We start from the raw sequence: 12,366 nt of genomic DNA, 5'->3' as shown, positions 1-12,366 counted from the left end.
TAACATTTGGCTGCGGGGGAAGGCGTAGAGACTCGTGAACAAGGTTGGAAAGACGTTCATGTGGGCCAAATTCGTCCTCATCAAAGAGGGTCGATTCTTCATCGTCCTGGGAGAGATTTTCAGAGTCAAGTGGATCTGACTGAGCAGATAAAGGTACGGGAAGATCAGAGTAACTTGAATCTTCTCTGATCGATCTTAGAGGTGTAGAAGAGGAATCAGGAGAACGTGTTTGCTGAGTTTCGGGTATTAAGATGATGGATTCACTGCGCTCGAGTTTGAGGGGAGGGAGGGACGGTGGAAGGCTGAATTGGTGTTCCTCATCGCTGGAAGTATCGTCTATTTCGATAGGTTGAGAAGCAGACATCATTTAGGTTAGGATTTGGTGTTTAAAGACTGAAAATATGAGCTATGACCTTGGGGGGGGGGGACAGACGTACCGAGTGGCCAGTGAGCAACATGTAACTTCGTATAAGAGGTATCCTAATATGTTTTCTGATGTGAATTTGGGTGCTGGTTCAGATTCTGTTGTCGGTTTGGCTGTAAGTGATGTCCTGTGAGCTGCAGGTGATGATGATAAAGAGGTTTTACTTTGATGTTGAATGAAAAGATGTTAGATCGTGGTGGTTTACGCACACGTGGCATTTTTTCTGGCTGATAAGCCCGAAATCTCACGTGACTTGGTGGCAGTATTGTGCAGGAAGTGAAAACGTATTGTGCGCAAAGTACTCTTCTGTTTCCTCACCCTACCAGTCAGTAGTAGTCGCTGTGCTCATACAAGGGGTCTCTACCTGTCAGTAGGTACCAAGAACAACGTAGAAGCCACTTTATCACGACAGACACCTCGGAGAACCATGACTGTCCCTTCGCCTACCTCCCGCCCTCGAACTCCCGGATCCGAGCCGGACCTCTTCTTCCCTTCCTCCGACTCTGAAGATGACATCCAGTTCGACACGTCTGAACCTTCGTCCAGGCCTGTGACACACCCCACTAGCAGTTCAGTACCTCAACATCTCTCCTCGTTTCCCTCCAACCGATCTAATGGCAACCATCACCTCCCTTCGTCCCAAGACAGCGATATAGTCATCGTCGATGACCCCCCTCTGTTCCCCTCCTCCGCCGCCGGACCGTCATCGCTCAAACGATCTTCTCCCGCTCGCTCACCTTCATCTCGCATTCCTTCCCACTTTGTAAGAGGGTATCTAGGAGAGTTTGTCTGCGAAGGTTGGTCACTTTCCAAAGGCAAGGGTTACTGCTCGCCAGGATCTAAAGTCATCTTCGAACGTCCCAAGCCGATAAAAGTTGGAGAGGACGACAGCAGAGCTTTGGCGAACAATAAAGAGAAGGTGGGACCTGCCAGATTAGTGAATGGGAAGGTCGTACATGCCAAAATCAAACCGGCGGCGAGTAAACAGATAACTCTCGGTGCTATGATGAAGAAACCTTCCATGGGGACGAACAAGAAAGGCCCGACCAAACCTGTCGTCGATCAAATCATTCGGTTCAGAAACGAAAGAGGATTCGAAATCGGTAGACTTTCAGTCACGGAAGCAGGATTTTTGGTACATCTCTTGGACACTGGAGTCATCTCTTTAGTCGGCCATGTCATTGATTGCCCTCAGATCTTAGCCACAGGAAGTACTATCTTGCTCAATGTCAAGGTGTATCTCGATCGGGCGGCATTTGAGTCCGTTGAGAAGGAGGGCAGAAAGGAAGATGGTTCTGGGACGTTTTGGCAGGAACAGCAGGAGACTGTTGAAGAAGAGGCTATGCGGAAGCGTAAAGACGCGTTGGGATTGCTCTTCGGTTAGATTCATCTCTGACAGCAGGGTATGAGCTGATTGAGGCAGGTCGCATTGGGGTCAAACCACTTCAATCAAATGCACTTTTGCTCGCACAGAAAAAAAATGGATCGGCTGTGATCAACGAAGACTCGCTCAGACACTTCGATAAGAAGTCGGGAAATGACTCGTCCAGCCAGATCAAGAAACGCTCTCCTAGTCCTGTCAAGAGCGTCGGTTCTGGCAGTAAAGGCAAAACATCTGTGCGAAACAGTGACGATGAGGGCGAGGATAGTGGAGATGAAGCAGAGAAACTGAACGAGGAACAACTCAACGAGCTGGATGCCATATATGCCAAGTGAGCGTCCTCCTCACTTCGACATCAGACTTCCGTGGTCGCTGATATCTCAGGGCTCAGCAGGGTGACAAGAGACTCGAAGAGACAGACCCACCGGCGACATTTCTCTACACCTTGCGGCCTTATCAAAAACAAGCACTGACATGGATGAACGCTCGGGAAACAGGCGACACGAGCGTTCGAGATCAGAGTTTACATCCCTTGTGGGAGGAGTGAGTCTTTCTTTGTCCGTTATTGCACATCTGACCCTTAGATACGCCTTCCGCGTAGAGCGTCTCGAAGGAGCACCGATAGAGATCGAAGACGACGACGCCTGGATAGATCCCAGTCGAAAATTCTATTGGAATCCTTATAGCGGTGAACTAAGTTTGACTTTCCCAACATCCAATACTTCTTCCAAGGGTGGAATTTTGGCGGATGCCATGGGTCAGTCTTCCCGTCACGCTCGTGAATGATTCTGACATATAGGGATGGGAAAGACGTGCATGATGGCTTCTTTGATTCATCTGAACCGTGAAGGGGACCAACCTCCTGAACCCACAAATCCCGGCCCGGCCGAGGAAGAGCCAGCCTCAAAGCGACCAAAATTCACCCAGATCACCCTTTCAAACCAATGGCGTCCCATTCCGACAGTGACGAGGCCAATCCACGTCCCACGAGCTACTCTGGTCGTCTGTCCTGTTTCCCTAGCCTCTCAGTGGCACGAGGAACTCGGCAAAATGTCAGAAAAAGGCACGATATCTTCATTCATGTGGTACGGAAACGACCGCACAGACCTGGACCGATTGTTACTTCAAGAGGGAAAGAAGCGAGTTGATGTGATCGTCACATCCTATGGTACTCTAGCCAGTGAGTTTCAGAAATGGCGTAAAATCAAAGACAAACCGTCATATGAAGGTGGAAGTATATACGATCACGAATTCCTACGTATCGTCCTTGACGAGGCACACAACATCAAGAATCGAACTGCTTTGGTATCGAAAGCATGCTATGAGCTCAAAGGTCAGCGCAGATGGGCGTTGACAGGAACCCCTATAGTCAATCGACTTGACGATTTGTATTCCCTTCTTCACTTCCTCCGATTAGAGCCTTGGGGACATTACTCTTTCTTCCGCAGTTTCGTCACTGTACCATTCCTCAACCAAGATCCTAAAGCTCTCAATGTGGTCCAATACATATTGGAAAGCTGTCTTCTCAGACGGGAGAAAACTATGCGTGATAAAGATGGTCGATTAATCGTCGACCTTCCTCCCAAACATGTCGACTTACAAATTCTCGACTTTTCTCGACCCGAGAGGCAGATATATAAGCATCTTGAGGATCGAGCGAGAAGAAGGTTTATCCAGCTTGATGCGGAGGGCCGAGCCATGTCCAACTACACCTCGATTTTGGCAATGCTGATGAAGTCAGTGATGTTTCTCTTTCGAGACGCAAGGCTGATTCGGTAGATTGCGACAGTGCGTTGATCATCCACTGCTTGTCTTAGGCAAGAATTCAGATAACGAAGAAACGGGAGACAAACTTCTTGATGCCGACTCAGGCGATCCTGCGTCAAGCGTCAAGGAGCTGATTGCTATGTATGCCGGCGGGTTGAAGGGGAATGACAGCAACGACGCCAACTCAGAATACGCCTTACAGGTTCTGAAGGATATCGGTGAGGCTGAGGAAACGTCGGAGTGCATGATCTGTTCGAACGAGATTTTTGATGAGGTGCTTCTACCTTGTTATCATCGAGGGTCAGTGTTTTCGTCTCCTAGAAACTTGTCCTTCCACCTTCCCCCTTCGTCCACCGAACCCTCTTTGGGCGCTCTGGGTGCGTCCGGCGTCGGTTGTTCAGTTACCTTGACGACGAGACGTCCTTTGACGCTTCCCACCATCACAGTCGTTCAATCTGTCTCACAATCGAACTGCTTCAATCTTGACATGTGATTCTCTTCTCAGGAAATGTCGAATTGGCTCCCTCACCTCAGCGTTAGATAATTCACCTTGACCACAACTGCTGTACTTTGTAGACGGATGGAGCGGTTTGCTGAAGATCAGATGTCAGGATTGTGTCGTCAACTGGATCGGCAGTTGTGAAGATCAAGGCAAATCAGCGACTTGTCCAATGTGTGACAAAGGTCCTCTCGTCATGTCTGACCTCCGATCCGTACAACGTCGACGGAAACGAATCAATCCCATCACCGGGGCGTATGTAGGGGATGATGGTCTACCTGCTTCCCAAGGTGACACAGCTATAACACTTGGTAAAGTCGATTTGGTGTCAAGTACCAAACTTCGAGCTCTGGCTAGAAAGTTGGGTGAAATGCGAGTTGTCGATCAGGAGTTCAAAGCTTTAGTATTTTCTCAATTCACCTCCTTCCTAGGTGAGCCACATCTCTCCATGATACGAACATCGCTGATGTGAAGATCTTATCGAACCTACTCTGACGAGAGAGGGGATCAAATGGCTGTGAGTTAGCCACATTCCATAACCAGCATGAAAGCTGATCAACGAGACGATTCGATGGATCAATGTCTCAAGCTCAAAGAGCAACAACGATAGAAGAGTTTGGAAAGAAATCCAAAGAACCTGTCGTACTGCTCATCTCCCTTAAGGCTGGTGGTGTCGGACTTAATCTGACCATGGCTAATCGTATGTCTTGTTCGACATCATCGTGAAGAATGCTGACGGAACAGATGTGTTCATGATGGACACATGGTGGAATGAAGCCATAGAGCAACAAGCCATTGATCGTGTACATCGATTAGGACAAAACAAAGAAGTTTACGTGACGAGGTATATCATCAAGGGGACTGTAGGTGAGTGTTTGTCTCCAATAGTAATCACACTGCAAATCCTCTTTTGCCTTTCGATGTCTACGCTCGGTCGGAAGGAAGCGAGGGGGGGAGGGAGATGATCAAGTGACCATCATAGATGAACGCTGATTGAGGTAGAGAAACGTATCATGAAAATTCAAAGATCGAAGACCGCTTTGGTCAACGCTTCCCTCGCCGGCGGAGCTCAAAAGGATAAACAGACCAGTCTGGCGGATATCAAGAAAATCTTCGGTTTGGACGAAGACAATAGCGATGATGAGGTGTTCTAGCATCGTCTATCGTTCAGAAATACCGAGGGAAATGAAGGATCAACGAAGAAAGGAAAAGCCGACAACCATTGTCTTTCGAGTATATACACATCTTCGAATTCTACGCCGTGTGGGATGATGACGAGGGTGGCGATGTGATAAGCTTCCCACGAAACAATGGATCGACAAAGCTGTTCGGGACGACGAAGACGTTGAAGGCAAGCTGTGTTAGCAACTTGTCAAGGGATCTTGAAGGTAGTTTCCCACGACTCACAGCACTGCGCTTCGAATTTTAGGGTACACAGGGGTATGGATAGGTACATATATGTCACGAATACATATCCTCTTGTTTCACAGCACAATCCTACAATACAAACTTACCAGCTCGTACAATGAGCAGTTCCCCGACCTCCCCATCAGCCGACTCATTCGAAGAGCACAATAATGATGAAGTGGTCGTCGAGGGTGCTAGCACCCAAGGGCTTATTCGGATGGCTATGAACGCGTTTAAAGAGTCTTCAAGCACTCTCTACCAAGAACTTGACCCTACCTCATTCTCTCGGGACTCGGACAGACTACCATACAGATGGGAGATCACCTCCGGGGGCTTAGTCATCCCGTCTTGGACAATAATCACAGAAGAAGGCGGCGCTCGAATGACGCGCAACCCACGTGAGGATGAACTAACAACTAAGTACGCTATCAAAATACTTGGAGATAGCATTCGTCCTGCGTTTGGGGCTTTGTCGCCAGAGATGGCAGCAAACTGGGGGAATATCATGTCTGAGGTGTTGAACGAGTTGGCGGATACATATGCGAATCTGAGCCTTGAGAAATCATCAGGCAAAGAAGTGGACGAGGTCGATGCGGCTGGGGCACCCGCAGACGTGAATGTCACGTCAAGACAGCGTTTACCAGGCAGTGCGGAGAAAGATCCTTGGGAAAAGATGCGCGAGCAGTTCACGCAGGCCATGGATCGCTTCCAGGATAGAACTGGGCAATTACTTTTTGGCCAGCCTGGGCTGACGGTGCCAAGTAGGGGGTTACTGTCACTAGCCAACAGTAGTACTGGCGGACCAAAGCTTCCACTGAATGTTCCAACGGCTTGAGTGATCAGGCAACCCCCGTGACAAGAAACAGAAACATTGGAATCACACGAGAGACGGTCATTTTCATCCACCCAGCCGTCGGGCGTCATGTGTTGAAGTTTAGATACATTCTATACATGCTGATCTTCTCCCCCTGAGTCAAATGACTATGCAAAAACATCTTTCCGCAATTGTCAAAAGACCAAGTAGCAGTAAAACAATTGAAGACATCTTTATCCTTTCCTTCTTTCTTCTTTCTTTCTCCTTCATTCAAAGTATTCCGGATGATCACTGATCGCCCAGGATACTCATTCCTGTTGGGAAATTATCGTACACCGTACACTCCTCCAAGGTTTATTATACCCACAAAACGGAAATTTGAACATGATGAGTCGAGATTGTTGTTGTTAATTCTAGATCGATATCATAATAGTGGATGTTGATGAAAGATCAACAATCGTGAGCGGCGATTTGAGCTTGCCAGCGTAACATGGTTTCTGCGTCTTCGACTTTGAGGAAATGTTGGCCTGTAAAATCAGCATGAGTCTGGTCCTTCTAGATGCAATACGGTTACAGACGGAAAACACACGACGAAGCATGAAAGAAGTTGAGGTGGAAAGAAGCTGAAACGCAGGAGGGAGGATTGCGTTACTTACCACCTTTCACAGTAGCTTTTGCTCTCATCTGGTCGCATAAATCATCAATGACGATATCGGTCGGGGTCACCTGAACCATCTTCAGCATCTTGTCAATTTACAAACTAAACTTGTAGCTTACGTTATGTAACCCAGCACGAACCCATAATTCTGATGGCTTGACATCCCGTCCATCTTCCCCTATAACACGTACAATCTTGTTTTTGATCAACGGTTCCACCATTTCTGCTGGTACAGGTGACGACTCCGGGGTAGTGGCAGATGATTTGGAATCGTCTGGTCCTGATATAGAGCCTGAAGTTGGCGAATCAGCGGAGGAAGAACCTGTCTCGAGTGGTGAAGGTGACATGTTGAGATAATTGGTGGGACTGAAGGCGATCGGAGCGGAAAAGTTCCATTCGCCATTACCTTGACCTGATGCGATACCTGGAGTGATTCCTGAGCCGGGTTGAAGCACTTGACGAAGTTGAGCGTTGAAAAAGTCATCATCGGCCATCGAGTTGTCCGCCTCGGGAGGTCCACCAGATAGAGATTCGAGGAAGTTCGACATATTTTCTTGGTTGAGTGCACCCCAATTGACTTGTCCTTCTTGACGTGTGGATGTATCACGATAAGCCATACTTTTGGCGGGTTGTTGAACGGGTGACGGCGCGGAGTCGGTATTACTTTGGGCACCAGGAACGTTGATGTTGGCGACGGCTGGAGTGGTCGCGGCAAGAGCGTTGGAAGCTTGGACTTGAGCCATAAATTGTGAGAATGGACTGGGAGCATTCAAAGGCGATTGCTGCTGTTGAAGATGTTGCAATTGCTGTTGAAGTATCTGTTGACGAGTTTGTTGCTGCTGTTGTGCTGCGTTATTGGCGTCGACATTATTAACACCTTGATTGTTAACTCCCGGAAAGTTTGCAAGACCGTTGGGGTAAAAGCTTGCCCACAAAGCATCAATTTCGCTTCTATTGTCGGCGCCTGATGACGGGGGTGTCTGTCTGTCCGAAGGTGAAGAGTCCGTGCCGTCGGGCTTGATGGCGAAAGGATGCATGCGAGGAAGACCAAGGCTGACATTGGTGAAAAAGTTTGCTTCGGTTGGTCGTTGACTGTCAACGTGTCGAGCGCTGTTGATGGAGACCAACGATTCTGGTGAATTGGCAGTCGAAGGCTCGGAGGAGCGATGCGAGCTTGGTACATCGCTGAGTGAGACAAGTTGGTCATCCTGACTATTGACACTGACATCTCGGTGCGGAACGGAAGGTTTGTTCGCTGTGACAGGTGCAGATGCGGGTGATCGGTTGAATTGCATGCCTGCTGGCGTGGGTGCGCCGCCGGATGGCGGGGTGATACCTGAACCTGCTAGAGGCATGGAGAATGTGAAAGCAGATTGTTTAAGAGCGACGTTTTCTTCCTGCAAGCGTTTGAGTATAGCGCGAAGGTTCTCATTCTCAACTGTATATCCATATGTCGTTTCTTCCAGCTTCTTAACCTTATCCTCGAGCTAGGCGTATCAGCGATGTATCAATCGTATTGTGCATTACGACTCACGTCTTTGACCTTTGCCTCTCGACGCTCACGGAAGGCTTTCTGAGCAGCCCTGTTTTGTTCCTTCCTTCTAGCGGCCTTGCCCATTTCCTTTTCCTTGGGACCTTTCCCATCCCCATCTTCCCCTCCACCAGACTTACGTCCCTTCCTACCCTGTGCAGATCCGTTTTGATGATGTCTTTTATCCTCATGTGGGACACCCGCATCACTTTCGAATTCATCTTCTTCATCTTCCAGACCATCCAAACTCATATGACCTTTGGCGACTTTACGTTTATGTTGTCCAGCGTCATTACTCCGTTGACCACCCCCGGCTGCCTGTTCGTCCGAATCGGAGACGCTATATGAACGGAACTGAGGTCCAAGTTCAGGAGACGCAGATGGGTTGTTCGACCTTGGTGGTGTGCCTTCCGGAGTGTCACGACCGGGTAAAGGCATAGGGAAGAAGGCCGATGGAGGAAGAGAAGTAAGTGGGTTATTATTCATCTGCGGCTTCGGATCGGGCTGTTGAACAGGTGCAGGTGCAGAAGCCGCCGCGAGGTAAGAAAGAAAGGCAGATGTGTTGGGAGTCAAAGGTGCTTCCATGATGTCTTGTGATCGTACGGTCCGATTTGCGAAAAAGAGATCAAACAGTGGTTATTTTTGATGATAAATCCAATGGAAAGAGTAGAAATAAGAGAAAAGAAGATACAAATAAGGATATTGGTCGGAAGAGAGACTGTCAGGGTGACCGAGGTATGATGTAACTTCTGTCTTGGGATTGCTGTGAGAAGGAAGATGAGGTAGACCGAGAAATCAAAGGAGATGGAAGAGGGAAGACGAGAGAGGGAATCGATGGAGTTGTCGTTCGGTCACTCGGTTTTCCGTCGGTCGATGCTTTCAGTAGTCGTCACGCTATCTCACCCGATGGGTCGGGTAGTTACGTTACGACTTGACCTGTCGACGAAATCGAAGGTTAGATGGTGAGAATAAAATGGGTTTGTAGAGATGAAAGGTGATGAGGTGAAAGCGAGGTAGGGCCTGTAGATTTCGCTAGCACATGTGCGACATACATGCCACGACGGCGAATGCTCTCCGTTTCGTCCGTCTCGTCCGTCACCTCGATCTGTGTACTCTACTCTAGCCCTCAGATCCGTTCAAGTTGCTAAATATGATCCAGAGCATGCTTCGCCTCTGCTCTCACCCCTTGTCACTGCTCTCTCGCTTTTACCGCCTGGCAAACCCGCAATTGTCTCGGTCCACCGTCTCCCTCTGGTGAAATGCTTCATGCATCAGACGCCACAATTGCCCCTTACGACGAGGGATAAAACGTCCGAGTTTACGCGGAGCCGATCAGTTGTGACGTGGCATTGACCGACCTGAAGTTCTGATACTTTCACGGCGACCGCCGCTTCTTCTCACCTCGGCCTTCCGCCACGTTCGCCGTCCCGTTCCAGAGACTTCAGCTTGAACCGTCCAAGTTTCGACTCAATCTCCCCCTCCTCCACCTCTTCATCTCCCCACGATGTCGTAAGTGCTTTCATCAGAGTATGTAATTATTGCTGACTTGTCAGAACGTAGGTTCCGCTTCATTTGGACCGCATTATTGGACACGTGTGCCGAGAATGCGGGAGCTCAGGCAGAAGTTGACTGATTAGGTCTTTTTTACAATGGGCAAAATCACCCGCTGCTAGACAATATTTCTTCAGTGAGTCTCTTCGTCCAGTCGATAGCCACATACTGACATCCAGGTACACACTTTTGGGGACCTGTGAGCTTATTTTTTTCGCATTCTTCACATTTGCCGCCTGGTTTCCGAAGACAAGCCGTGATGAGCTTGAAATGTGATGGAATGATATGATGATGGGATATTGATGGACAGTTAGCAAATTGGGGTCTTCCTCTAGCTGCTCTGGCTGATATCGTCAATAAAGATGAAGAGTTCATTTCGGGTGTCATGAGTCCAACTCTTGCCGGGTATTCGTGAGCATCACTTCGATTGTTCTTCCATCATCGTAAAGTACCCCTCACTGTCCTCACGGAAGACGGAACCCTCCCAACGTCACGGGGAATGCCACGGCGTATGAGACGGTGAGAGGGATGTGAACGATGCGATTGCAGTGCTGAAGGGTAAATGAGTGACTCGGAGAATTAGAGGCTGGTAAAGAGGGGAGAGTGAATGCAGTGAATCCAAAGACGAAGGATCAATAATAGACAATCAATTAGGAAGAGAGATCATAGGAAAAGTCGCTGACGACAAGTATGATCTTCATGCGTTTCGCTTGGCGTGTTCAACCTCGTAACTACCTCCTCTTCGCTTGTCACGCTACCAATGCCACCGCTCAAACTGTTCAAATGGGTAGATGGGCAAAGTATTGGTATGGTGGTGGAAGAGAAGCTCGTATGTCTGTGCTGGATAAGGCAGAGGAGAAAGTGGAGCAAGGAGTTGGAAAAGTCACAGAGGCTGTGAAGGCTTAGAGTTATTTGGGATATGCATCGTGATTCTATCTTTCTACAACAAATTGAGCTTCATACAGTATAAGCTGGAAGAATTGGATGATGACGCGACTCTTGAGAGAACGAGAGGGTAGATAGATTATTTGAGAGACGTTTGTGCTCCTCGGAGACTGAGATATGCTTGATCACCTCCCGGTCCCTGCCAGTCAGATATTTCTGCATGTTCAGTCGACCCATAATCGGCATCCGAGTTCATTCGTGCGAGTTGACTGAGAAGGACTTTCACTGGATGATGCGGATGAGAAAACGGAATGAGGAGAAAAACAACATACCAAACCACGAACAACATGCCAAATCTCTAATCCTTTATATCGTAATTTGGTACGTGGATCTGTATAACCGGCATGAAGACCTGTGATATCGCAGTATTTCTTTGGTGGGAAAAGGGATGGTGGAGCGGTAGGAGTATGATCTAACTCATTAATTTTTCTCCTTCCTCATCCCTTCCAATCCGTAACGTCACACGGTGGAGCGAGAAATCATCACGAAACCCATAGACAACACCTACCCTCCTCTCCTCCTTACCTTCTTTTGTACCCACTCAGTAGAACCACAATCACAATCTGATTGCGCGATTGACGATTGATCAAGGACAGAGAAGAAAAATGACTTACAAGTAAAAACCTCTTTCACCTCACTTTTAATCTCATCCCCCTTGATCCCATTCCTTTCCGATTCCTCCTTCCCATCACCTCCCTCAATACCCTCCATCGCGTCATCCTCTTCTTCTTCCTCTTCAATCGGACTGGTCCTCGCACTCTCTTCCACTTCTTTCACCCCAGGACCAGGTTTATTCCCCCTTCTCAAATTAGCTATATTTCCTCTTTTCCCAGTACTCTCTTTTTTCTTCTTCTTTGCGACTTCCAATGTTTCACCTCTACTTCTAGCTAATGTCTGAGCGGCGGATAAAAACCCATCTCCACCAGAATAACGTTCACGTTCCAACGTCAGGATTTGTTTGACGTTCTTTTTCACTGAGAGGGTGGTGGAGGCTGTACGGTAAGGGAGATGGGAATGAAAATGAGGGTTTTTGAATGGTTTAGGGATATCGGCGTAGGATAGACGGTCGACTAAGGGCTGAAGATGATCAGTCAGATATTTACTTTTGGGCTACTACGATGCCTTCATGACTAGGTGCGAGAACTGAGGAAGGAGATAAGTGGGGCAATGATGGTGGTATATGATCATGAGTAGAACATCTAATGGTGTGGTCATACGTGAGATGTTACCAAGTGATGAGATGAGGATGTAGGAGGGAGGTAAGATGGGTAAGGAAGACGTACAGGTTGATCAGCTTCTGAAAGAGCAGGCGTTGCAGTGTTAGATTTCCGAGGAACTTTGAGGATGGCTTTGGGCCTGGTCGTCAGTCTCCCTCACGCACGCATACTG

General features: G+C 48.3%; 5 protein-coding genes across 5 annotated transcripts; 3 read left to right on the top strand and 2 right to left on the bottom strand.

The window, feature by feature from the left end:
• Nucleotides 1-851: 851 nt before the first annotated feature.
• Nucleotides 852-5,555, top strand: TREMEDRAFT_43337 (uncharacterized protein; the record flags this gene model as incomplete). The annotated part of the gene is made up of 12 exons (XM_007003305.1): nucleotides 852-1,803; nucleotides 1,848-1,953; nucleotides 2,026-2,136; nucleotides 2,190-2,348; nucleotides 2,390-2,562; nucleotides 2,605-3,541; nucleotides 3,585-3,920; nucleotides 4,177-4,502; nucleotides 4,546-4,588; nucleotides 4,635-4,771; nucleotides 4,816-4,938; nucleotides 5,074-5,555. 12 exons carry the CDS (start codon nucleotides 852-854, stop codon nucleotides 5,223-5,225), a joined length of 3,555 nt encoding a protein of 1,184 aa, XP_007003367.1. The 3' UTR covers nucleotides 5,226-5,555.
• A 41-nt stretch (nucleotides 5,556-5,596) lies between these two features.
• TREMEDRAFT_61239 (uncharacterized protein) lies at nucleotides 5,597-6,313 on the top strand (the record flags this gene model as incomplete). Its single annotated transcript, XM_007003508.1, has 1 exon — nucleotides 5,597-6,313. One exon carries the CDS (start codon nucleotides 5,597-5,599, stop codon nucleotides 6,311-6,313), a length of 717 nt encoding a protein of 238 aa, XP_007003570.1.
• Nucleotides 6,314-6,742: 429 nt separating this feature from the next.
• Nucleotides 6,743-9,066, bottom strand: TREMEDRAFT_61238 (uncharacterized protein; the record flags this gene model as incomplete). Its single annotated transcript, XM_007003507.1, has 4 exons — nucleotides 6,743-6,819; nucleotides 6,949-7,018; nucleotides 7,070-8,437; nucleotides 8,485-9,066. The coding sequence occupies 4 exons, from the start codon at nucleotides 9,064-9,066 to the stop codon at nucleotides 6,743-6,745; spliced, it is 2,097 nt and encodes a 698-aa protein (XP_007003569.1).
• A 919-nt stretch (nucleotides 9,067-9,985) lies between these two features.
• TREMEDRAFT_61237 (uncharacterized protein) lies at nucleotides 9,986-10,938 on the top strand (the record flags this gene model as incomplete). The annotated part of the gene is made up of 6 exons (XM_007003506.1): nucleotides 9,986-9,990; nucleotides 10,035-10,037; nucleotides 10,119-10,168; nucleotides 10,212-10,231; nucleotides 10,343-10,443; nucleotides 10,722-10,938. 6 exons carry the CDS (start codon nucleotides 9,986-9,988, stop codon nucleotides 10,936-10,938), a joined length of 396 nt encoding a protein of 131 aa, XP_007003568.1.
• A 118-nt stretch (nucleotides 10,939-11,056) lies between these two features.
• TREMEDRAFT_29122 (uncharacterized protein) lies at nucleotides 11,057-12,314 on the bottom strand (the record flags this gene model as incomplete). Its single annotated transcript, XM_007003204.1, has 4 exons — nucleotides 11,057-11,116; nucleotides 11,250-11,389; nucleotides 11,592-12,054; nucleotides 12,261-12,314. Coding segments are annotated over 4 exons (717 nt in total), but the record flags the coding sequence as incomplete, so codon positions are not given.
• Nucleotides 12,315-12,366: the final 52 nt, after the last annotated feature.

The sequence above is a fragment of the Tremella mesenterica genome (genome assembly GCF_000271645.1).
Source record: "Tremella mesenterica DSM 1558 unplaced genomic scaffold TREMEscaffold_3, whole genome shotgun sequence".
In the NCBI taxonomy this organism is placed as follows: domain Eukaryota; kingdom Fungi; phylum Basidiomycota; class Tremellomycetes; order Tremellales; family Tremellaceae; genus Tremella; species Tremella mesenterica.
This window is presented reverse-complemented; position numbering and strand designations above follow the sequence as displayed.